A 25,484-nucleotide genomic window follows, 5' to 3' on the forward strand; every position below is an offset into this window, starting at 1 on the left:
TCCTTGTTATCTGGTTCATCACCCATTAAGTGTGGTGATCTCTGCATTGTCTCGCATGCTATAAGCTTCTAAAGGTTAAAGGTCAAAAATGAGACTAACCATTAACAATTTTTTAGGCAGACTCATACAGAAGAAACAGAAGAACCTGCACGCAGGGAGCAGGAGAGGCAAACCTTTGCCTCACTCAGACTGTCAGCTTTCTGCTAACAAGAAGATCAATGGTCAGCTGCTCTCAGTGGCAATATAATCGTCAAGTCAGCATCACCCAGCTCACATTAATACCCACTTGTGGCCCACTGCCACTGAAGACAACCAAGGTTAGAATTGGTGGAAAGGCAGGAACAACAGACTATTTTTATACATGCCCGACGGCGATGGGTACAACACAAGATTTCGCATATACCTGGTACAAACATGCCATAACGCCATCTAATCTGGTGGCAGACACAAAAGAGTTACCCATTGACATGAGTGAACTTCCTGTAAAATATTTTTGTAGAATCACAAATGTTCTATCTAAAAGCCAAACCACTTTTCAGCTGATTATTTTTGATAAAGTACAGGAGACACAAGCTATACTACTCTGGCTACTCGCACCGATGTTGGTAGTATTGGTGGCGTGTCCAGTCCTGTATGCGTGTTATGTGAACCTTATCACTAATCATAAGTACGTCCCAAAGCATCGTGAGTATCATAATATTAGTGAAGTTGACTATATTATCTCACAATCTCCATCCGATTCGAGCTCACAAGATGACAGCGGCGAGCATAACGACTTCAGCCATAAAGCCTTGCGTCGCTTGAAAGGAGCTCTAGGTATACTTCCTAATGGTCAAATCAGAAATGAAAGAATGGACTCGGAACCAACAGATATCATCAGTCTGCCAATAACAGATGAGCAAGCAAAGGTTAAGGAGTCCATGAGATATCGGGCCAAAAGAGCTGAACTCCTAAGTGCGATGAATCACTCTACCAAATTCAATCGACAAAATCGACGAATCAGAAGAAGAAAAATTGAGGATGATGCAAGTGAAATTAGTCAGCTTGTGCACACCCTCAAGAAAACCATTGACTGGCAAAAAAGGAATAATCATGTTCGAGTCCTGTCAGAGCTGTCTTTAGACAGCGTTGAGCATAGCATAGAGATTCAGCAAGGAATTAACAGATATAAAGATAGACTTGCACTACATGAAGACGCGATAAAAACTGCTACTCTTTGTGGAGAAGAAGAGTGGTTGAAGAGACATCGTGTACATGAAAAAATGCAAGCGATCAGTGAAAGGTTTATTAACGAAAAGGAAGTAGAGGAGGCTTCTGAAGATCTAGTCAAGCTTTTCCGAAAAGTTTATCCGCAAAAGGAATATTTTCCAAAAGTAAAAAAGATAGACGATGTGTTTAGACATATACTAAATAATAAGGAGCACCGAAGTTATAAATTGGTAAAGAGCGTTATGGAACCTCTAATGGAAAAAATATTTGTGATCACCGAGGATGGGAGATCCCTGAACAAGTTTTCTAAAAGGGTAATAGAGCGGACCATAAAACTTCATGGCAAACCCAAAACACCCAATCTTACAGAAATCGGCAATTACTCTACTCATAATAATGTACATGATTATGGCTATTCATAAATGCTAGCGATTTCGTACCTTCAGTGCATGAGAGCCAGCTGTTTCCCTTGAATCTTGCAAGTTTTCTAATTCGATGAATGGTTGCTGGTTAAAATCAACTTTTCTGTCTACACTATATTCATATTTGAGGTGGCTAGCTATTGCTGTTCGGTTTCTTTATCTCTGTATATACAAGTCATAAACCAATGTATCTGAAAACACTTTTATATAAAATACTGCACTGGAAGTTTGAAATTTTTTTATCCTCATCCTGAATAACTAACAACTTAAAGAAATACTGCAAATGAAACTACACAATAATTTGTTAGCAGTTCACAAAATTTCCATAATTGCACAAATCTCAATAGCTCCATTATCCATGTACACGATGAATCAGACATTTTTTCGTAACTTGCCTGTGAGCTTTCTCATTTATATATAAAGTGAAAGCTAACTAAATACCATATGTACAGCGATTAATATCAGCGGATGAAACTATAAAGGAACAAGATGTTAGGCCTGTTATAAAACTTATCATCTTGGAAAACTGCTAGAGGAGCTTAGACTGACTAAAGCTAGCAGCTCTGCACTTGGTCGTAGTATCAGAGCTCGACATGTCAGGCTCAGCAACGTCAGTGCAGCTTTAATAATATATATATTTCTCAAAGTTTGTATATATGTATGTGTCCAGCTGTAGCTATTAAAATCATGGGATAATAAATCCGTATCACAGAAGATTTATCTCGGACCTTCCCGTTTGCCAGTCCAGTACCCTACTAAGTTAGCTACACGAGCTTGATAGACTCATTTGGTGATATATGTCGCCTATATGGGAACAAATACTCTACCGCTTTAGGTTGTGATGCAGGGTGATTGCTTAACGTCACGAGAAGCTGGTAGCTCTTATTAGTAAGCTTACTCAAATTTTCCAATGGCAATGTGCCAGACTAATAGCAAGTGGCAGGCAACTCTCATTGTTTACAAGCTGATTTTTAATACCCGGGCAGCTCATCTAGTATATATATATATATATGTATGTAAACCTGTGTTTGGCGATCATCTGTCATTCGTGGGTCTAGATATAACAATAAACTTCTAGGAACAAAACATCTTCTTCACACTGGAATTAACCTCAGAAATTCCAGTTTTGCAGCTAACCGTGCTATCCATTACAATACATTTCCAACAGGCAATGCAGTGGAATAAGTGTGCACATCATACTAATTACACTTGCCAATATTTAATGCTTAGTGGTTAAAATAGCACTCTCCAGTAGCATGTTGAGGATCATGATTGCATGAGAGATCATGACTCAACCTTTTCCGTAACGCTGGCTTCAAAGGGATGAACGCAGCTGTTATTTTAGCTTAAGTTACTCAAATTCATTGGGTAAAAAACTAAAATCAAAACTTAAAGACCATTGGAAATAAATTTTCCATGCAAAAACTTTTGTATTACCAGTGCAGCCGAGTAATATCAATCTAGAGATTTAATAGTTTGAAGAAGTTCCCTTTTCTGAACATTCAGATTTAAGTGAAAGTGCAATAATGATGTCTATAGTTGTAAAGAGACCAACAGAATAGAGGCGCATAACACTGCTACTTGAAAACATTAGCCTTATCAATAACGAGAAACAGACAGCCGACAACTAGTGGTGTCATGATAACTCACTCTCAAGTAACAGATGAATTCACTTATCTGCCTGATCAAAAAGAAAAGCAAATGTGTATGTATAATTATTGCTCAAGTGTCGAGCTCATCGCATTGAAGCAGTTATTGGTTGTAAAAAAAGTAGATAAATGCATCAATCAAACCTTAAGATATTGCACCTGCCTTGTACTTATGTAAGAAAATTCTTTAGCTGGCTGTATCCAAAGCAGCAGAGAATCCTTGATGAGAATTCATGTATGCATTAACTGAGACAAACAGTTTCTGCCAAAATTGAATGCATTAGGAAAAAGAATTAGTCAAGCTGTCATGACAAGACGCGTATGAAAATGCAAATTTGTATTGTGCTTTTTAGCGATTAGTGTTCCAAGACAGTTAGGATTGATGACCAACAATACTTCAAAAAATAAGTAAGTTTGCCTTATAAAAAAATTTCCCAATAAGGTATGGGTAAATAAGTCATTGTTGACCCTTGCTGACTCAATCAACATTAAAGACTGGAGAATTGTGCTTTGGGCTACTACAGTCTGGTGAGATGACAACTAGCTACTAGAATAGTAGCCAACTAACTAACCATGTTGTCAAAGCAAATGTATAAAATATGAAAAAAATGGCAGATACGTGAAGAAAATACTAGAAAATTGGACAGCAATGGAGGAGCAACTCCAAAAGTATAGATAAACTATAAATTTACTCAAGGATAGCAAACTAGCTAGGGATGGGATCAAGAAAGCAGCGGTAATGAAAGTAGAAAAAGATAAGCAAAAAGGAAGAAAACTCCTGCACGTGCATCATGTTTTGTCGCAGCAGGCGGAGCACCTGGGTCCAATCACAAAAGTCATACTGAGCCAATAAGAATAGTTAATGCATTCGTTGATTCCTCACTTCCCTAATGACGTGCTTGAGGCTTGCCAATGGAACAGATAGTCTCAGGAATGGGTGCTGAAACATTAAGTACACACTTTATTCAAGATATGCTGTGGATGGCTGACCTTATTGGTCATGCAAGTTTAGATGGCTGACCTTATTGATCATGCAAGTTTAGAGAGGGATTAAGCTCGTATAAATATTATGATTGCAGCTGCACCATAGATTATTCATTGCATCTTCCTAGTGATTTGATTTACTTCCACTCCCTAGAATAAATCACTTATGACGACTAGCATATCCTTCCAATACAACAGCCATTGAACTCTTCGCTGGATGGCCAACAGATTACACAGAGAAAAATGTTGATATTGATCCCTTCAAGCAACTTTTAGCCAAAACCCGAGAGCACCAGATCGGTTATGACTAAGAGCCTTCATCTAGTCTTGTCTCAACTAAATTGTTACAAGCTACCAAACCCTCAGCCAGACTTGCATCTTATTAGATTTAAGTCATCAAGGGTCAGCAATGATTTTATTAGTCCATATCTTGTCTCATGAATGTACTAAACTGATCACATACCAAAAATAATCTTATAGCAACGGTTAGTTGTTTCCTGTCAGAAAAGTTGACCTAATTATGACACGGGAAGGTTTACTTGAGCATGGTCCAACAAAAAGGCAACAGTGATTGAGTTTTAACGAGTGAGCTAACCATGCAGGAGTCAATCAGAGGCCTCTGACCATTACTCAGGTACAAACCAGAAGAAGAAATAACAGAATATCGCTAGAGATAATTTAGAGCGAATTATTTTGTCATTCAAATGTGATAGCAATAACTTAACATAACAATACAGCTGGTTCATAGAGTATTTGTGAAATACGACGTAATCCAAGTACTGTAAAACCTCTAATTGAACACCACCTCTATTTGAACACCACCTCCAAATGACCGACCCCCTGAGGGAAGGGTTGAAAAATAGACCGCCACTCTCCAATTGAACGCTACCTTCATTTGACCGCCACTTTGATATTATTTGATCTTTACGAGCCCATATTATTAGCTGATCAGTAGAAAAGTGTCCACAAAATCGGATTAATAATGAATCATTGATATCAATAACAATTAATTCCATCGTTGTCCAATTCCGAAGCTTTTTGTTTTTTTTCGTTAAAACTCTGATAGCAACAATATAGAAATAATCAATAACGGTCTCAGGCTAGTAGTAGTTCTCTGTTTAACGTGGTCTTTCTACTTCAAAGTACATGTAGCTTACATATAGAAAACGGCTCAATTTTACGATGGTAGATGGAACTTTGAAAGCAACACCATAGAAATAACTACTAACTGTCTCAGGCTAATAACAGTTTCTTGTTTAACGCGGTCCTAAGACTTCGAAGGACATGCGTATAAAAACCGGTTCACAAGTTTTGGACCAAAGGTTACATATACTAAGCAAACTTTTACGCATTGCATTATTGCTAAATGCAGCGCGTGAAAGTTTTGCTCTACTAAAAAAAATTGTTTTGACGCTAATATCGAGTGGTTCAGCAGTGCAGAAGAAGAGTTGAGGCCAGAAGATATTGTGGAAAGTATTGGACAACTAGAAGATGTTTGTTCCATCGAAAGCAACAATCAAAACGCGACCATTGGAGCAAACAATGAAAATATTTGTTTTAAAAATGTTAATTTTTGTTTCTGCATGTAATATAAGTATGATTCGTTTATGTCACTTGTTCATAAATATAAATTTGTATCATTTGATAGATTATTGTTGTACAATTTATAAATATGCAGATTTATAGCATGTTATTTAATAGCAAGCATCCTTGCGGCTATCTTAACACAGCTTATGACGAATCGATGCTCATAACTCCACTTCTATTGCACATAGAAAGCTAGTTTTGGCTGCAAACTGTAGCAAACATATCAGTGAGTGCAATGAGTTTTATCCAACAGTGTTGAATATTGATATAAAATAAAAATGTCTTCAGACTTACATGTAGAAAGAAATAAAAATTGAAAATGCCAGCAAATTGCAAAGAAGAACACAGGCATATCATCGCAGGTTAATTGCAAGCAATAGATATCAGCTGGTAGAGAAATTTCTCGGTTTTTCGGTGCACATTTATTAAAACACATAAATTACATAATTTTTTTATCATATATTTCAATACATCAGAGTCTTGACTTTCGAATGAGCCATTGTTTGACATGGTGAGACAGACATTGGTTGGTGTCTATAGGATTTCCCAGAGCTCTACCGCAGAAATGTTCGATGGTATAAGGCTAGAAAATTGTGACGTCACAATTTTCATATTCAGTGTTGTGTGCTCTTACCGCTTATTTTATTGCTTACCGCTTATATTTATTAACTGTGATAATGACGCTAGTGACAGGCAAAGGTAGGACAACTCCAGAGAACCAATAAAGATGACAAAGGAATCAGTGTCATTAGCTTTTCACGTGTAGATTATTTCTATGATAAATAACTCAGATTCCAAGCACCATAATATGTTTTCCCGATGATATTATGCAATAGCCCCATCTTTTTATTGTGATGTTGAGGGGCACAACTGAGACTAATTAATTTTAAGCATTGCGTGATCTCGCAAAAGTGCGATTGACATATAGTCCTAGGGTCACGCAACTGCAGGTCACAATTTAATCGATGTGATTTGATTACCTTAATCAACGACAGTATATTTATTGAAGCATAATTAACTAACCCAGAACATGTGTTGGTATTGGTCGGGCGTTAGCATCCCGGGCATTGTTGATTATCTAGAATCCTAGTTTAATATTAGCGCTCTATATGTTATAATCTATTGTGTCAAAGGCTTTACTAAAATCTAGAAAGACGCCAAGAACACATTTGCCATCGTTTAAAGATTTAAAAAAATTATTAGTGAAGTTAATTAGTGCGTCCTTGGTGCTGCGCTTTCTCCTAAAACCATATTGCCCATCGTTAAGCAGTACCTTACTCTCAAGGTATTCCATAATCTGTTTATTTATGGCTTTTTTTCTGATTGTTGCTTTCGATGGAACGAACATCTTCTAGTTGTCCAATATCTTCCACAATATCTTCTGGTCTCAACATTTCTTCTGCCCTGCTGAACTAGCCCATATTAGCATCCAAAAATTTTTTGACAGAGCAAAACTTTTACACGCTACATTTAGCACAAACGCAACAAGTAAAAATTTGCTCGCTAAACGTAATCTTTGCCCCAAAATTGCAAACCTTTTTGTATGCATGTTCTTCGAAGTATTAAAACTGCGGTAAACAAGAAACTACTATTAACCTGAAACAGATACTAATTATTTCTATGGTGTTGTTTTCAAAGTTCATCCACCATCGTTAATTTAAACCTTTTTGATATAGGTACATGTACTTTGAATTATCAAGACCGCGTTAAACAAGGAAGTACTATTAGCCTGAGACCATTATTGATTCTTTCTATGGTGTTGCTTTCGAAGTTTTAACGAAAAAAGTGAAACGCTTTAGAGTTGGACAACGAAATAATTGATTGTTATTAATGTAAACGATTCATTATTAATACAATTTTGTGGACACTTTTCTACTGATCACTTGATATCATGGGATCATAAAGATCAAAGATAGTCAGAGTGGCAGCCAAATGGAGATGGCGTTCAAATAGATGGTGTCGCTCTATTTTTCGACCCTTCTCTCGAAGTGGTGGTCAAATAAAGGCGGCGTTTAAATAGAGGTGGCGTTCAATTAGAGGTTCTACACTATCTACCCATTGTAATAGCCTAGCTCCTTTCCCTTCCCTGAACACTACTGATAACACGTAGCTACCCATTATAATAGCCTTGCTCCTTTCTTCCCCTGATCACTACAGATGACAAATATTCAGCTACACCAGATGCTGATCACACTTACGCGGAGAAGCTCAGAAGCAGAACACCTTTTATCTGTATCCACTTCGAGGCATTTGTCAAGAAAGTCTTGAAACACAGGAGATAACTTATGCTTGTCTTTTATCTCTGGCTTCCCATTGGTTGCAATCAAGTAGAGTGCCTAAATTCAGAAAGTTTAATAAAGTGGAGACAACTGGTGAGAAACAGATGGTAAGGGATAAATTATCCCACTATATTACTAGCAAGCATATAAACTAATCAGCGAACATGGTCTTTTCTGATGAAGATGAGATGAACAAGGCTTTGGCTTCCGTATATCGGAGCTTAACAACAGAAGGAGAAGGCAGTTCAGCTGCAGAGATGGAAACTCAATATTGAGCAATATCTGTATATATATTTCTCAATGTTGGTGAGTTGTTCCCGTTATAGCTATTAAAATCTTGGAATAAAGAATCTGTATTGCAGAAGATTTGATCTCGGACCCTCCGGTTCGCCAATCCGATGCTTCACTATACCAGTCACACAAGCTTGATAGATCTCTAGGCAATATATGTCGGCTTATGGAAGCAAATACGCAACAACGGCTTTTCGTTACTCTGCAGGGTGATGGCACAACGTAACGAGAAGCTGATAGCTCTTATTAGTAAGCTTACTCAAATTATCCATTGACAATGTGCCAGACTAATAGCAAGTGGCAGGCAACTCTCATTACCTCTCATTGTTTATGAGCTGATTCTTAATACCCGGCAACGCCGGGTAGCACAGCTAGTTAAATGCATTTTGTAAGATCCGGGGCTAAAAACAATGCAGTAGCCAGAGCGAACAACTTGTTCTGAAATCAGGTTTTGAGAAAAAACAAGCACTGTTCTTGTACTGACTACAAACAGCAAAAGAGTGTTTAATAATGATACGATGCAATGTTGAATATGCAGAAATGGCATGACTTTGGTGAAAATCCACGCATGACCTACGTATGTGCTTACTAACAAAAAATTAGCAAAGAGCAGATAACTTTTACATTTAAAAAAAATTCATATTGGATGAAACATGCTACTCGGCAAAATCAAACAAGTATTTGTCCTACAACTGGTATGAAACTAAAACAACGTCAGATAATAAAAGTAATTGTGCCACCCAACACTCCATTTCAACTCTGAATCTCTGTCTCCTTAGACATGTAATAGGCATCTGGCCCAACATCTTACAGTTACCTTGGCATATGTATTTCTAACATAGAATAACAGATTTGAGCCAATTCCCAATTTTACATATGACTTTCATATGAAGTTTATCTAAGCATCGCCATTGGATAAATCAAAGGGCAGAGACTGAAGGCAAAAACAAAAAATATAAAACATAGAATGATAGAAATAAAGCAAAGATATTGCACCTTATTTAAGTAAGGACTTCTGGTGTGTATTTCTACCATGCAATATTTGGAGGCATACTCAACATACCCTTAAAGGCGTTTCATTGAGGTAGGGAGGCTCAGCTTCAATCATCTCAATGGCCATAATACCAAGTGACCATATATCGACCTTAGGACCATACTGCTTTCTACAATTATATAACCTTGCATTTCTACGCAACATTTAGAAAACTATAACTGTTCCTCAAATAAAGAAATACACATCTAATATAAAATTTGCAAAATCTGAATTGTATAATAGATGTAAACAAAAACAATCACAGTAAATAACTTCACTCCGCAGGGCTTGATCGCCCTTCACGAATCGTAAGATGAAGATGGTGATAGCTACAAAGGCAGACCACTGCTAGACACGTGAATCACATAAGCAATGTTTCTTCAACAGAAAGCAAAAATGGACACCCTGCTGATTACAGGAACCTGTACACCCTGCTGATTACAGTAACCTGTACACCCTGCTGATTACAGGAAACTGTACACCCTGCTGATTACAGTAACTTGTACACCCTGCTGATTACAGGAAACTGTACACCCTGCTGATTACAGTAACCTGTACACCCTGCTGATTACAGGAAACTGTACACCCTGCTGATTACAGTAACCTGTACACCCTGCTGATTACAGGAAACTGTACACCCTGCTGATTACAGTAAACTGTACACCCTGCTGATTACAGTAAACTGTACACCCTGCTGATTACAGGAAACTGTACACCCTGCTGATTACAGTAACATGTACACCCTGCTGATTACAGTAACCTGTACACCCTGCTGATTACAGGAGCCTGTACACCCTGCTGATTACAGTAACCTGTACACCCTGCTGATTACAGTAACCTGTACACCCTGCTGATTACAGTAAGGTAGCAAAACTGAAGGATGGAAAACAAAAGAATTTTTCATATCTAATCAATATCCCTATTCTCCTACTTAAAATGCTGGCAAACACAATACCTGCATGTATCAAATGTGTTCTGTATATATCTGATATATACAGAATATATTTTATATACAAGTTTATAAAAATATACTCTGCCCCACATCCTATAGGCAATGCTACAACCATATTCGCAAACTGCTTGAAGAACAAACCTGGTAACAACTTCTGGCGCCATCCAATACGGTGTTCCAACCATTGTATCCCTGATTCTCCTCTCAGGTGACAGCTGAGCACAGAAACCAAAATCGGCTGGAAGAGAAAATGAAAACAAGTATGAGGAGGAGGTATAGTTGGGCATTTGAACCGTCTAAATTTAATGAAGGTACCTATGAGTATGTAATGATTAGCTTATGTGACATAATACACAGCACAGAAGTGATATGTCCACTAGTAGAAAAACCTGAGAACTCACTTAGTTTAATGCTGCCATCCATGCCAAGGAGTATATTGTCACTTTTTATGTCTCGATGAATGACATTATTATCATGAAGAAATTCTAGAGCTTGACACACCTGTCAACAAATGTCAAGACAAACTGATGCATTGGCCAAGCAAAATTGGCTAACTACTAGCTAGTATATCCCACCAAGATTCAATGTCTAAGGGATTTTACATTTGAAAGAGTCAGCCGAGAATAAAGCCGTGTAGACGTGAGTTACAAAGCTATAACACAGTCCAAGGTGAAACAGCTGATTGCAAGAGATTTATATTTAGACCACCTCTTCTTTGCACTGTGGTTTTAGTCGGTGATCCCACGATCAAACATGAGTGAAACGATTGATTGGGAAAATTATGATAAATGCACATGTGCACACAACTCCCGAAAAATTATCCGTTAACGGCAGTCACCAAACCCTTGCAACGAAATCCTATCGACAAATTTAACTATTTTTCAGTAAAGTGGTTTAAGTATAATAATGATGCAAGACGCATATAAACCTGTTTAAATATGTTACCAAGCCTTTGAAAGGTTACCGCAAATTCCTAAAACTAACCCATCTGATCGGATTATACATAAATAGACAGATTTATTAGGACGAAAATCGTCACAAAACGCTTGAAAAGCTTCGTTTAATAAAAGTTAAGACCTTGGAAAAGGAAATTGAAATGCCGAGCGACAGAGAATAGAACGATAAAGTCTTGCCACAAAACGCTTGAACAGCTTGGTTTATTAATAGTTTCGACCGACCTACGAACGCCTATAAAGCCGTGCGACAGATAGTAGAACTGTTTACTGTGTACTGTTTGTGTACTGTTTGAGGCGTAGACCGATTTACAGGTACGAAAATGTGGTACACAGTTTATCAGCCTACGTTTTTGTCCAATTACCGAAGGTTTTTCAAATTATCTAGAACATCAGCCAGATTTCTTAACATTTTATCTACAAGGTAGGGCGTTACTACAACGCCCTTTTATGACAAGAATATTTCTTTATTTCACTCCAGTTTGCATAAAACTTCCAGACGCGTAAATGCCAACGCTTGCTCTCTGTTACATATCGCTGTCAAAACCATTCTACATTCATCACAACACAACCAACTTTCAAACTGTATATTACACATCAGTTTGCCGTTTAACTTTTAATATTGCATTTCAGAGATATAATAAACATATTTTTTTATTGTTGGCATTGTTGTTGTTAGTTAAATTACGTACAGTAGGTTAGGTCTACAGCTTGAATTACCGCTTGAATTACAGCTTGGTAATATTAATTTTATTATTGTAAAACATAAGTTTGAGATAGTTAAATATTTATTTTATTAATATTTATTTCTGTTACATATCGTTGTCAAAACTGTTCTGCATTCAACACAACCAACTTTCAAACTGTGTATTACAATATATTTTACTTGTAATATTGCATTTCAGAGCTATAATAAACATATTTCATTATTGCTGTTGTTAGGTAAATTATGTACAGTAGTTTAGGTCTACAGCTTGAATTAATATTTATTTTAACCAACAACCAACTTTCAAATTGTGTATTACACAGCAGCTTGCCATTTTACTTTTAATATTGCATTTCAATATAATAAGAGATTTAATAAACATATTTCATTATTGCTGTTGTTAGTTAAATTACGTACAGTAGGTTAGGTCTACAGCTTGAATTAATATTTATTTTATTATTGTAAAACATAAGTTTGAGATAGTTAAATATTTATTTTATTAATATTTATTTCTGTTACATATCGCTGTCAAAACCGTTCTACATTCAACACAACCAACTTTCAAACTGTATATTACAATATATTTTACTTTTAATATTGCATTTCAGAGATATAATAAACATATTTCATTATTGCTGTTGTTAGTTAAATTACGTACAGTAGTTCAGGTCTACAGCTTGAAGTAATATTCCCACGACCAAACAAGAGTGAAACGATTGATTGGGAGAATTATGATAAATGCACATGTGCACACAACTCCCGAAAAATTATCTGTTAACGGCCGTCACCAAACCCTTGCAACGAAATCCTATCAACAAATTTAACTATTTTTCATTAAAGTCGTTAAAGTATAATAATGATACAATACGCATATAAACCTATTTAAATATGTTACCAAGCCTTTGAAAGGATACCGCAAATTCCTAAAATTAACCCATCTGATCGGATTCTACACAAATAGACAGCTCTTTTTGGACGAAAGTCGCCACAAAACGCTTGAAAAGCTTGGATTAATAAAAGTTAAGACCGGAAATTGAAACGCCGAGGGACAGATAATAGAACGATAAAGTCTTGCGCGTTTCACGAAAAAAAAACGTGCACTTTTCACCAGTCTATAGCATTGTCGAATTGCCAAAGGTTTTGGCAATTAACATAGGAGTACAGAAATCATTTCATTCTTGCCGATTTCAATTTTTTCATTTTCAATTTCATTTGCTGACATATTTGGATACTTTCGCATTTTAACTGATGTCCAACGCAGTGTCAGTAAAGCAAATGACGATGATATTTTTTTAACGTTTCTTATGAGATTATTACAATAATTAATTATAAGTTTGGATGACTACGGAACAATGACTACGTAGTACAGATTTTCTAAAAATCTATATAAATATCACAACTTCGTGATATTGTTAGCTATGCCGTTTTGAAATGCAAAAAAAATTGTGCTTTGGTTTTATATTATTACTATATAAATAATATTGGTTATTCTAATAATATCAGTGCATTTTACTTCTAATATTGGCCAACATTGCATTTCTCTTTTTGCAGGAGAGATATAAACATATAATCTTTTCCTTTCATTATTGCTATTTGTTGTATATAATAACACCCACACCCAGTACATTAAAGCTACCATTGCAGTTATCCTATTTGACTGCTAATATTGCATTTCTCAACCATCAGTACCCTTTCTTTTTCCAATATCACTTTGGTCGTGGGCTGTATAACAGTGGAATTTCTAGTTTTAATATTCTTTACTATAATAAGAGCCATATCTGTCTGTTCTTCTTTCTGAAGCTATAGTTGCCACGGTGACACAAACACCGCCATGGTGTCATTCACCATACACGGTGACACAAACACAAAAGGCTTGTTTCTAAGCCCAAAAACATTATAATAGCAAACTTCTGAGATAGAGGATAATGGAGCCAATATGATACGCATAACATCAAATAAATAATTATCGGCCAACCATGGACACAATTAGGAGGGAACATGAAGTGAACATCAGCTGAACGAGAGTTGTCCTACCTCCCTCACAACTGCTGCAATCTGTCCTTCATTCATGACGGCTTCTGTGACCAAATCAGTGAGTGATCCCCCTGCTAAGTACTCCATGACCACCCAGAGCTCTTCCCCAACCAGATAGCTGTCGAGGTAGTTAACTATGTTAGGGTTCTGGTTCTCCCTCATTACTATGATCTCATTGATAATAAGTTCTTTCTTTGGCTGCTGCTGCAAATTCATCTGTTTAATGGCAACCTCTCGACCAGTAGACACCTCATTCGCTATATACACTGTCCCTGAGGCCCTGCCAAAGATGTTACAACACCATTTATATACTAGAATGAGCCTCTCGGCCAGTAGACATCTTATTTGCTATACAGTGCACCTTCGGGATACGATTACCCTGTTATACGATTTTTTTGCCTTACAAAATTTTGTCATCTCGCCATACAAATCTTACTTCACCCTACAAATTCAACAAAATTTTCACTCGAGTTCAAATTTGGCAGTGCTTATTACGTATGACGAAATGACAAAGACAACGAAATGCTATTCGCCAAAAACATCTTCACAATGCCTGAAAAAGACACAATGACCGACTTCTCTTGGTTCAGCATTTTTTGTGTGAAAAAAGGCAAGATTTTCCTTCGAAACCAGCAGCAAAGTTGGAGTTGTGATCCCTTCAAACAGAAGGTCAGTGGTCAGTCAACTTCTCTTCATGAAAATCCACTAACGAAAACCCACTGCTAACGAAAATCCACGAAATCCACTGCTAACGAAAATCCACTTCATTACGTGTTGAACAGAACATTTTCGAGAACAGCATCGCTCGGGGCTTTCTTGGTGAATCACGTTGAAAAATGTTTTATGAGATCCGCTGAAGTTATAGCGAAAACGAAGCCAGAAACATAACTTTTAGTGATAAAAAGTTACAGTTTCGTAAAATAATTAAAAATACTGAAACTCAGCTTTAAGTGTGTGTAGTAGGCTAAATTCATTTAAGTTCAATTAAAAATTTAAGATATACATATGTCTGTCTCTAAGGTGAGAAATCTCTATGTTACGTACTGCACATAGCACATTGTAACGTTACATTTTAATGCAGAACATAACCAATAAATACACTAAAGTCACTCTAGGTAACTATAGTTACTAAGGTTAAAATATTTTTGTTCCTAATTTTCAACATGTATAGTACTTACATAAAATTTTGATGATTTTAACCGGATGTTTGCATTATATAATTACAATGGTCTCTATACCCCTCCATACAATTTTATCGCCATACGACGCCAATCTCTGGAGTAAAATCGTATCCCGAGAGTGCACTGTATATTGGTGCACTGTATATTGGTACAATGTGTCCCTGAAGCCCTGCCATAGTTGTTACACCATTTATTTAATAGAATTAAACTAAAACTAAATCGAGGGCAAGGAAAATAGTTGAGAGACAAAATCTTATTACTATTAAAAAGGATTTTGAATGTTAGTTTTTGATCTTAAAAAGGTATAGACAAATATAGTTCAGTTCTCAGGAACCATGTTAAATAAAGAGAAGCCCTTTTTACACCTAGACTAAGGAAAGTTATGAATGCTTCTAAAGTGCTCAAACTTTTCTACTTCACAACTTTGTACGAGTAATTTTATTTTTTGTGACATGTTTGGAAAAAATGAACTATATTAATCTTCTTCCTTTGTGAATCTAGTTCAAATGTAAACACAAATATTTTCAAGCATCATAAAAATGCAAATCGTGTATAGTTATAAAATTCCTCAAAAAAAGCTGAGACAACTGCCTAAAAAAACAGCAAATCATAAAATTACAAACAAATAAAGTCCTTCAATAAAGATCAAAAAAGCGTATTTTCTTCACAAATATTATATGAGTAATATCACTAATATTATATGAGTAATATCACCAAAATTAATGAGTAATATCACATATATCATATTATTAATATCACATATATTATATGAGTAATATCACATAAAATATAACAATCACTTATTAACTTGATAATATTATAAGACTTCTATAAATTTAGTCTTCACATTAGTTAGGCTTTCAACTTCCTGATCAAACACTGTTAGTTTTTATTAACAAACCCGCTTCATGATCATTCAGTGAATCTGTTGAAGAAACTTCAAGAAAATACCAAATCAATTTTTAAATCCGAATTAGTGATAACATAAAATTGAGCTTAAGTGAATAAAAATTTTGCGCTAACAAAAACCTCTATTGCCACTGCACCCTGAGCTATACCTCTATACCACTGCACCCTGAGCTATACCTCTATGCCACTGCACCCTGAGCTATACCTCTATGCCACTGCACCCTGAGCTATACCTCTATACCACTGCACCCTGAGCTATACCTCTATGCCACTGCACCCTGAGCTATACCTCTATTGCCACTGCACCCTGAGCTATACCTCTATTGCCACTGCACCTTGAGCTATACCTCTATTGCCACTGCACCCTGAGCTATACCTCTATGCCACTGCACCCTGAGCTATACCTCTATTGCCACTGCACCCTGAGCTATACCTCTATTGCCACTGCACCCTGAGCTATACCTCTATTGCCACTGCACCCTGAGCTATACCTCTATACCACTGCACCCTGAGCTATACCTCTATACCACTGCACCCTGAGCTATACCTCTATTGCCACTGCACCCTGAGCAATACCTCTATTGCCACTGCACCCTGAGCTATACCTCTATGCCACTGCACCCTGAGCTATACCTCTATGCCACTGCACCCTGAGCTATACCTCTATTGCCACTGCACCCTGAGCTATACCTCTATTGCCACTGCACCCTGAGCTATACCTCTATTGCCACTGCACCCTGAGCTATACCTCTATTGCCACTGCACCCTGAGCTATACCTCTATACCACTGCACCCTGAGCTATACCTCTATGCCACTGCACCCTGAGCTATACCTCTATTGCCACTGCACCCTGAGCTATACCTCTATTGCCACTGCACCCTGAGCTATACCTCTATGCCACTGCACCCTGAGCTATACCTCTATTGCCACTGCACCCTGAGCTATACCTCTATGCCACTGCACCCTGAGCTAAACCTCTATTGCCACTGCACCTTGAGCTATACCTCTATTGCCACTGCACCCTGAGCTATACCTCTATGCCACTGCACCTTGAGCTATACCTCTATTGCCATTGCACCCTGAGCTATACCTCTATTGCCACTGCACCTTGAGCTATACCTCTATGCCACTGCACCTTGAGCTATACATAGAATATTTGTAACTCTGGCAAAATATCTCATATGCAGTGGAAACGGTCGAGCTTATGGATGCAAGTGACAAAGATAAGCCGACATTGGGCGTAGAGCACAAAGGGCGTAGTGCACAAAGGGCGTAGTGCACAAAGGGCGTAGTGCACAAAGGGCGCATCTCCACTTATTTGTATCAAACCGGTCAGCATCAGCATTGAGCGTTCCAATGGGATTTTGAATAAGCAGAGCAGCAAGGTCACTCACCCTTGACCTATTTTCTGCAAGTCAGTGTATTTCTTGTTAGGGTCACCCATAGTCACAATAGTTCTGAGTTTTTCCAATATTTCAGCATCTGTCATCTTTTTTTTCTTCACCTTCTCCCCAGTAGCAGTTGGTTTCGCCTCAATCGGTTGTGTATACTGAAAGTAATTTATACATCAGTGATAGTAGAGAAACTTTCAGATGATTGCATAGTTTCCTACATACTCTAACTGGCTGCCCGCCTTTTACAAATGAGATTCGCTAAAGGATACATACAAGAGAAGACAACCTTTGTACTTGTTGAACATGTACAACACAACATGATCTATAGAAAGCACATAACGCATGATTTTGGCCACTGTAATGCAGTCCAACTGATCAAAAGATGTACAAATACATCATCCATTTGTGTGTGGAGGAAGTGAAAGTCTCACTACCTTATCACCACTTTATAACTACCAGACTATCGAACATAATGTTTGTAGCATCAATTCCATAATATATTTACGATTCGCATAGTTGATCGTTTGGCCATTTAGTTTTGGGCAGTATTCGCTAATAAGCTTATAATTGCCATGTATGTTTAACCTTGAGAACTGCCTTAACTTACAGCATCACCATGGTTTTCACATACAGAGCGGGTGACACAAACTTTATCAGGTAGCCATTGGTGAGGAATAGTGTGCAGGAGCGAGGAACAGGGATCGGTAGTATTGACACTACTCATTGAAATTATCGCTTTAGCTATTTGTGTGTGATCACCTGGGTTTATTTATGCCTCCAGTGAAACATCAGGTACTAAAGACTCGGGTTTACAAGTCAGTGTAGCATTCAACCAAACTTGATGAGTAGAATAATGTACAGTTTGGATAGATTTAACAAAGACACAAGTTAACTTTGCTCGCTATGTGAAACACTTCGGACTGTGGAAATATTAGCATTAAACCCTGAATGACGTGGTAACATGTGATGTCTGAAAAACCAACATAGAAACACACCAGTTGCAGTGTCTGTTAGGGAAAAACTAAAATACCATATTCACATCCACTTTATCACTTCATTTCAACAGCTAATATCTTTATATTCCTGCTATTCGTACCCTAAATGTAACAACCAACAGCGCCAGAGAGAGGAAGTCTAACAGTCTAACCATATCGACCACCAGTAGTAACCGTAGGGTTGTTAATATTAACATCACACTTTTGGTAGTGTGGAGGTGACAACTCCGACTATCATGACACAAGCGCACCATTATAATGTAATTTAATTTCTCAATGTCGACTATTACTATTTAGTATTTACTAGTTGCGGATTGCATAAAAGTTTTATAATAATTTACAGGCTCTCACCATGACTGTAATTATGTAATTGCCAGTAATATTATAAATATGATATATCTGGAAACCAGCTTACCAAAGCATTACATAGCTTACCTACAAAATATGATATAGAAAATATGGCATTTTCCCTCTACTTAAAACAAAAACCCTTAACTTTGATATTTTGGCATCACTAAGAAATTTATGGAGCTGAAAATAAGCTCATTAATAGGCTTCCGGTTTAGATGTATCCGTGACCGTGACAAGATGTCATGAAGCAGATTATGTTGGATTCACTAAAAAGTGCCACGATACACCAACTCTAAATTGAAAGTAACTAAGTCTTGGTAAAACCACATAGACCACATATTCTCACACTTATGCCCTATCTATGCTGAATAATCAAGTTTCAAGTTCATAAACATGAAATCACAACCAATCATTTGAATGCAAGCACCAACCTGATAAAATAGCATTACTAACCCTATTGATAAGCATTTGAGATTTTTTTTCCGAGGAGAAATGACCAATTAATAATATTCTTGTTACACTCAACATTAGACTTATTTATGACAGCGATTACCTTTTTCCTTCGTATGAGTGTTTACTAACTCTTAAACATGTTGATGCCTATTTCATGAAGATAAAAACTATTGCTCAACGCAAAGTTGCTGACCTTAATATAATCATGAGCAGCGCATAGATTGGGAGTTGCATACCCTGTGTTATTCGTAAGTAATTTTTGTAGACATAGCTATTCAATTTAAGCTATTTCTTGGTAAATAAAGTATATTACGACTAACAATATCAGAGTTTTTCATAAATATGGAAACGAAGATATTTTTCACTTGCAGAATCAATTTGGACAAATCAAGCTTAATCAATCATTAACAAAGCAATCCTTAAATCCTTTAAATTACTTGATTTTGTAATATAGCGATATTCTATTATTCGATGAAGCAAGTAGAATGAGGTTTGCTTAGTAAATATATTAATATCTGTTGTTTGGGCTTTCGGAAGTGAATTGTGTTGATTTCCTGATCATAAACCTGTAATGAACAGCTTCATGATTTGATCTTAGCTTTAGTTAAATGGCCAATACCAATAAAAGCAAATCAGGCCTTGTAGAAAAAATAAAAGAACAAATAACAAAATAATAACACAGGATATTGATAACATTTAAAAAAATATATATATGATATATTTATCTTTTATATATGAATATATTATATATATAAAATTATAATATACACATATATTATAGTTATATAATATATATTATACATTTATATATAAATATATATAATGAAACGTGATATAAGGATTGAATTTGAACTGTAGAAAATGGGCACTTCAGCTGTGGCCCGTTTAACAACTTGCACCACCTTGTCATGTTTGCTGACGCGGCATCACCAAAATGGCTGACATTGGGCAGCATTAGTCAATTGTAAGACCTGACAGTGCAGAGATTAGATATATGTAAGCAAACTTACTATAGATTTAGTTTTATCTGGACGCGAAGCAATAGGTGGAGGAGCATCATCCCCACCCACAGGCTCATTGGTTTTCTACAAAATCATCACAAAGATCCGTCTAGACAAATCTTGGGAGTAATAACACCCTGTACTATCGATAGCAAAGTGTTAAATTCTGATTAATAATGTTCAACAGTCTGTTGCAAAATTGAAATAGTAAAAAATAGCTCGTCGTAGATGTAAAACTCACAGGTGTAACAGCTATGTGCGACTGCTGAAGTTTGGGACCGGCAGCTATTTTCCCAGTTGGTCCTACAAGCAACATTAAACAGCTGTTTACTAAAGGTTTCTACATAAAAGTTGGGTGCATTGAGCTCTAGTCTTCCAAAGACACATCAAAAGGTCATTGCAACCAACATTACCCTATTTAATGTTCTATCCTTCAAAGTCATCCGTGTTCTGATCACAAAAGATTTACACAAAGTAACTGTTGTGTTTTAACCTTTATGGTTTATTGCGCAGAAACGGACTGCCACAAATGTTCTAGATAAAGCTTTCATATACATAACATGACTAAAAATTTGGTATAACACAGAGAAGATTTTGTTAATAACAAAATAGTGTGTTTATCCTCGAGCTGTAAGCTTTGCTATAAAGCCATATCTGACTTTCTCATATTAGCTAGAAAGCGAGCCTTGTAACAGTATCGCCACTGAACCACACAAACAGCCATCATATGACAGTAGTCTATAATTGCAGAGAACATATTCAGACGACAGGCAAGCCGATAGCTCAGCCAGCGAGGAAAAGATCATTTAGTGACAAGCGGATGGTTTAAACATAAAAGAGAGACTCAGGAATAAAATAGAGAGGCGGCAAATAGAGAAAAGTGACTCAACAAACATGAAGATGATTTGACCGGAGTTCATGAGAGTAAATCTGAGGTTCTTAACCTTGTTAGACGTTCTGAGCCCACACCAGTTTTATATGCGCTTCCACCGAACCCTTCTATATTGAAAAGTAAAATGTTTTTACATTTATGGCGTGGTTCTATATGTGCACAGAATGAACTGTGCATTAACATTACGGTGTTCGTAGAACTAAACCAGTACAATGCATGAACTCACAACAAATTACATCTTTCGTTAATACATAACCTTAAAAATCAGTGTACCTTCTGCTGTTGCCTTTGAGAGACTACTTAAGTGTTTAGGTCTACGTCGAACCCCTTAGGCTAACTCACCAGAAAACTAGGATTCGATCAAACCACGCTTAAGAACCCCTGATCTAAAGCAAGCTGATGTCTTGACACAAGTATGAGAGATCAGCAGCCAAGCATCCAGATGAAATGTAACCATGGCAAAAAAGAAGACGACTTCTCTCGCTAGTAAGAAATCTCAACAAACAAATACTTGACGCAGACATAATAGCATGAGACAAAGGGCACCTCCTTTGAAGTTGGTCATGTACTTGGTCGTCTCCGGCTGTTTGCTGCTGCCATCATAGAACCTGAGGACATCGAGGACAGCTTGAGGATGCTGCTGTTGCTCATTTTTGGAGATGTTTGAGCCCTGCAGCAGTTTGGCCCATGACTCAGGCATCCCCTGCAACACAATGGTGTATGATGGTATACGTGCAGCCTTTGAAACAACAAACTGCATATCCTTGAGTCTACATCAGTTAGCTACCACCTGAAGTTTGCTAGACATTACGTCTGATGTCACAGGGCACAATTGGATAGATTTTTAGGCTAAAAGCTGATTCACACTATAGCGCCGTTTGTCAACATTTCTTTTGGACGATCATCGTCGCTTATGTAAACCGTGAACTGATGGTATCGACGAAGCAACGTGGACAAGTCGTGAAAGTTTGCAGCTGTCAAACTTTCCTGATATTTTGCCGAGGATCGAGGACTGCCCTTACAAATGTGAACCATTGCGGCATTAGTAATTCGGGGTCACGGATAACGTGATTTATTCATATTCGTTTATGATAGTCGCTGCGGGACTAGTATTTAATTCCAGCACGCAAAAACAAAAATTTAAAATCGTGAACATTTAAAAAGAGAAATGGGAACACTACATCACAGCATATTTCCTGATGCAAATAGAATAGGTTTGTGATAGTGTGAACATCTTTATTATCGATGATTACCGCAGTATTGTGGCATCAACGCTGAAATACGATGGTATAGCGTGAACCAGTCTTTGAAAAAGTTTAAGATGTATTTCTCTTAAAATGTCTCGGAGTGACAAGCTTGACTTGGCATAGTAACCATAATAAATTTTGATTGTCAGTTTCCAAGCTCGCCCCCTGTTCACATACTGTGATAGTCGGTAATAATACTAATAAGTGTACTGGAGAGACATTCGCATTCATCGTACTAACATTAGCTTTACTGATTATTTGCAGCGATGAAACTGTTACTAGACAGCCTCAACCCATCACACGGCTTGTCTACGCACCTTTGACTGAGTTCTCATGTCGCAGAGCAAGGCAACAAGAATATTAGTTTAGACGCATAGTTTTAGAACCCTCCCGACATGTAAGAAAGTAGCATCCCAGTTAACAGAGGTTCTGCGTATTTTGTATTCTGTAGCGGAATTTGCCATGCTAAGTTTGTTTTTTGTGCCGTAAACACTCTCCAAGTCTTCACTTGTAGGGTCATTCGTAAAATAAAATCGTCCATTTGTTTCTCAATGTTTTCTAATGATATTCTAACAAAAAATGGACTGAGGCAGCAAACTTACCGTGAACTCGCCAGTCAGCGGGTCAAAACCAACATGGATGGTGTGTTCAAAGTTGGAAGGTTCGGAAATCACTGGTTTTTCTTGTTTCTTCTGATTAGCTAAAATATACACCGATTGGCTTATCTAAAATATGCACTCATTGGCTTAGCTAAAAAATAAATTTTAGTATATTTCATCATTGATATATGATGACACGCCAGCTCAGACATAAACAATATAACAGAAGAACCTGGGCACATACAATGTAGAAGGATATCGTTCACAAATAACCTGACCTCACTCGACCATGCTAGCCTCGACACTCAAAAACATTTGTTACAAAAAGTGCAACGACAGTTAGCTTACAGCAATATGGCTAATATATCAAATAGAAAATAGTTTCCAATAATATGTTTTATCAACATGAAATCAATATTTATAAGAGTCTCTACAGTCTATATAAGTGTTCAGGAATCCCCTTGAGTAATTCTCTTGCTTTTCATAAAACTTATTGTGATTCATAACATTGTAAATCCACCAACAATTTTACAAAATACGTTATTATAAAACAAATAAGACTTTCAGCAGTACACGCAGAGTACACGCAGAGTACATCACCTAAAAGGTCAACTCGCTCTGCACAGTGTTAATAAAACCTGAAAATATTCTACCATATTAGCAATTACACGTAACAGCTATCCAACGCTGACTTTTTTTCACTTTCTATTGCTAATGCTTTACTTTTGGGAGCACGGTGAACCTCACAGCAGTTGTGACCTTACTGAAGTGTTTTTACTACTAAACACCTGCTATGATATCCATGAATAAAGATACCTATCACTACTTGTATAGTATTACGGCCAGCAACTCAAATTTCGACCATTGTTATTCTAAAAAGCTGACCAAAATACTGCCATACACTATTTGCTCAGCTTTCACCAAAGCAAATGAGCTAAACAGTTTTACGATTCAACTCATTTGATTTTATTTTTATACAATTTTTTTTGTAAGATTGTTTATGTTCAAGACTCATGATGGCAATGTATGTAATTGAGAGAGAATAACTCCAAATGAGCGTGATTTCAACATGAGCATCATGGTATGCCGGGTAGCAATCAGATGCAAGCCTACTTATGACTGTTAAGACAAAACTCTACGCTTGCCAAAAACAGTTCTGTAACAGGAATCATTAGGGCAGAATTGAACTCGCAGCTGACAGCTTGCGTGGAACTGGACAAACTTAGTCTGAAATAGTCTATAGCTCTTCAGTTACATTTCACTTGTTTCTGTTTTTTTGGTTTTTTCTCCTCCGACTCAGGCTCCTTGGGCAGTGGCTTCTGGTCTACCGGGATTGGATCCCTATAACAAGCCAAAGTTATTCTAGAAAAAATCCTAGCATACACCTAAATGACCAGAGAAACTATTACTATGGAAAAGGCGACCCTACTCTCTCTGGGTCGAACCTAGACAAGATACTACAGCCAGTATATATACTGTATACATCATTATAAATAAATATATAATGATGTATATATCATTACAAATAAATCCAATTTTTACCAAATACTAAGCTTAAAAACATTTGCTTATTTCAATCACTCACACATAGACATTAAACTGACAGTCTATCAACAGCAGTCAGATGACAATATGCTACGCAACCTAGAGAGTCTGCAGAGCAGATGCAAAGGGGAACAAGTTTAAGCCGTGAAACAAGAGTGATAAAACGACGGAACTCTAGTCTACAAAGATCAGAGGCTACGTGAATAACATCTACCAACCAATTTACCAAGCATTTGTGGAGATAGCAAACTACACTGACAGTTAATCCTAAGAGAAGAGTATATCTGTCTAACAGAATGTATCTCAAAGTTACTCCTTCAAACAACTCAAAACCTTCGCTTTGACAAAAGTTTGGTTTTATTCTTTTACCAGGAGAGGAGTAAATAGTATAACAAATACATGTTTTACAATTCCTCTAGCAATAAAAATATCATTACATCACGACATTAAACCAAAAAGTTAACTAAAATATTGTTGCATTACCTAGCGGCGCTGGTAAGGCGCACAGGAGGGGCCGGGGGAGTATCCCCGTACTGATCCGCCATCACTCTGGCTATTGTAATCTGTTCTCTGTATGCCAAACTGAGAACTGTCTACTAAAAGAAACATACTTTTGACAATGTGATTGGGCTGATTGCTCATGCGAAGATAACAAGGTACTACATAGTCATTGCTCACCCACTGCATTCAATTATGAGGTGATCTTACGAACAGATTGTGTGTATAACTATGAGAATAAGAACTCCAACGTTGGATCAGTCATTTGGATGACAAATCTGATTAATGATCAATTCACATATGAAATAGTCAGCCATTA

At 37.0% G+C, this 25,484-nt stretch overlaps 1 protein-coding gene across 1 annotated transcript; it reads right to left on the reverse strand.

The window, feature by feature from the left end:
• Window positions 1–3,591: 3,591 nt before the first annotated feature.
• On the reverse strand, window positions 3,592–25,258 carry LOC137406666 (serine/threonine-protein kinase PAK 1-like). The gene is made up of 13 exons (XM_068093278.1): window positions 25,151–25,258; window positions 24,378–24,463; window positions 23,126–23,223; window positions 21,823–21,979; window positions 20,626–20,687; window positions 20,394–20,468; window positions 17,585–17,739; window positions 14,100–14,379; window positions 10,808–10,907; window positions 10,548–10,644; window positions 9,485–9,584; window positions 8,050–8,187; window positions 3,592–4,220 (listed from the first exon to the last, which is right to left on the reverse strand). Exons 1-13 carry the CDS (start codon window positions 25,210–25,212, stop codon window positions 4,140–4,142), a joined length of 1,491 nt encoding a protein of 496 aa, XP_067949379.1. The 5' UTR covers window positions 25,213–25,258; the 3' UTR covers window positions 3,592–4,139.
• Window positions 25,259–25,484: the final 226 nt, after the last annotated feature.

The sequence above is a fragment of the Watersipora subatra genome, chromosome 10 (genome assembly GCF_963576615.1).
Source record: "Watersipora subatra chromosome 10, tzWatSuba1.1, whole genome shotgun sequence".
NCBI classification, from domain to species: Eukaryota; Metazoa; Bryozoa; class Gymnolaemata; order Cheilostomatida; family Watersiporidae; genus Watersipora; species Watersipora subatra.

Excerpts from the sequence above, each read along its gene's own strand:
- LOC137406666 (XM_068093278.1), bottom strand. The coding sequence starts at position 25,212 with ATGGCGGATCAGTACGGGGATACTCCCCCGGCCCCTCCTGTGCGCCTT. Across the intron at positions 23,224-24,377 it reads AAAACAGAAACAAGTGAAAT|CTAATCAGAAGAAACAAGAA; the intron begins GTAACTGAAGAG and ends TGTATATTTTAG. Across the intron at positions 10,645-10,807 it reads GGATGGCAGCATTAAACTAA|CCGATTTTGGTTTCTGTGCT; the intron begins GTGAGTTCTCAG and ends TTTCTCTTCCAG.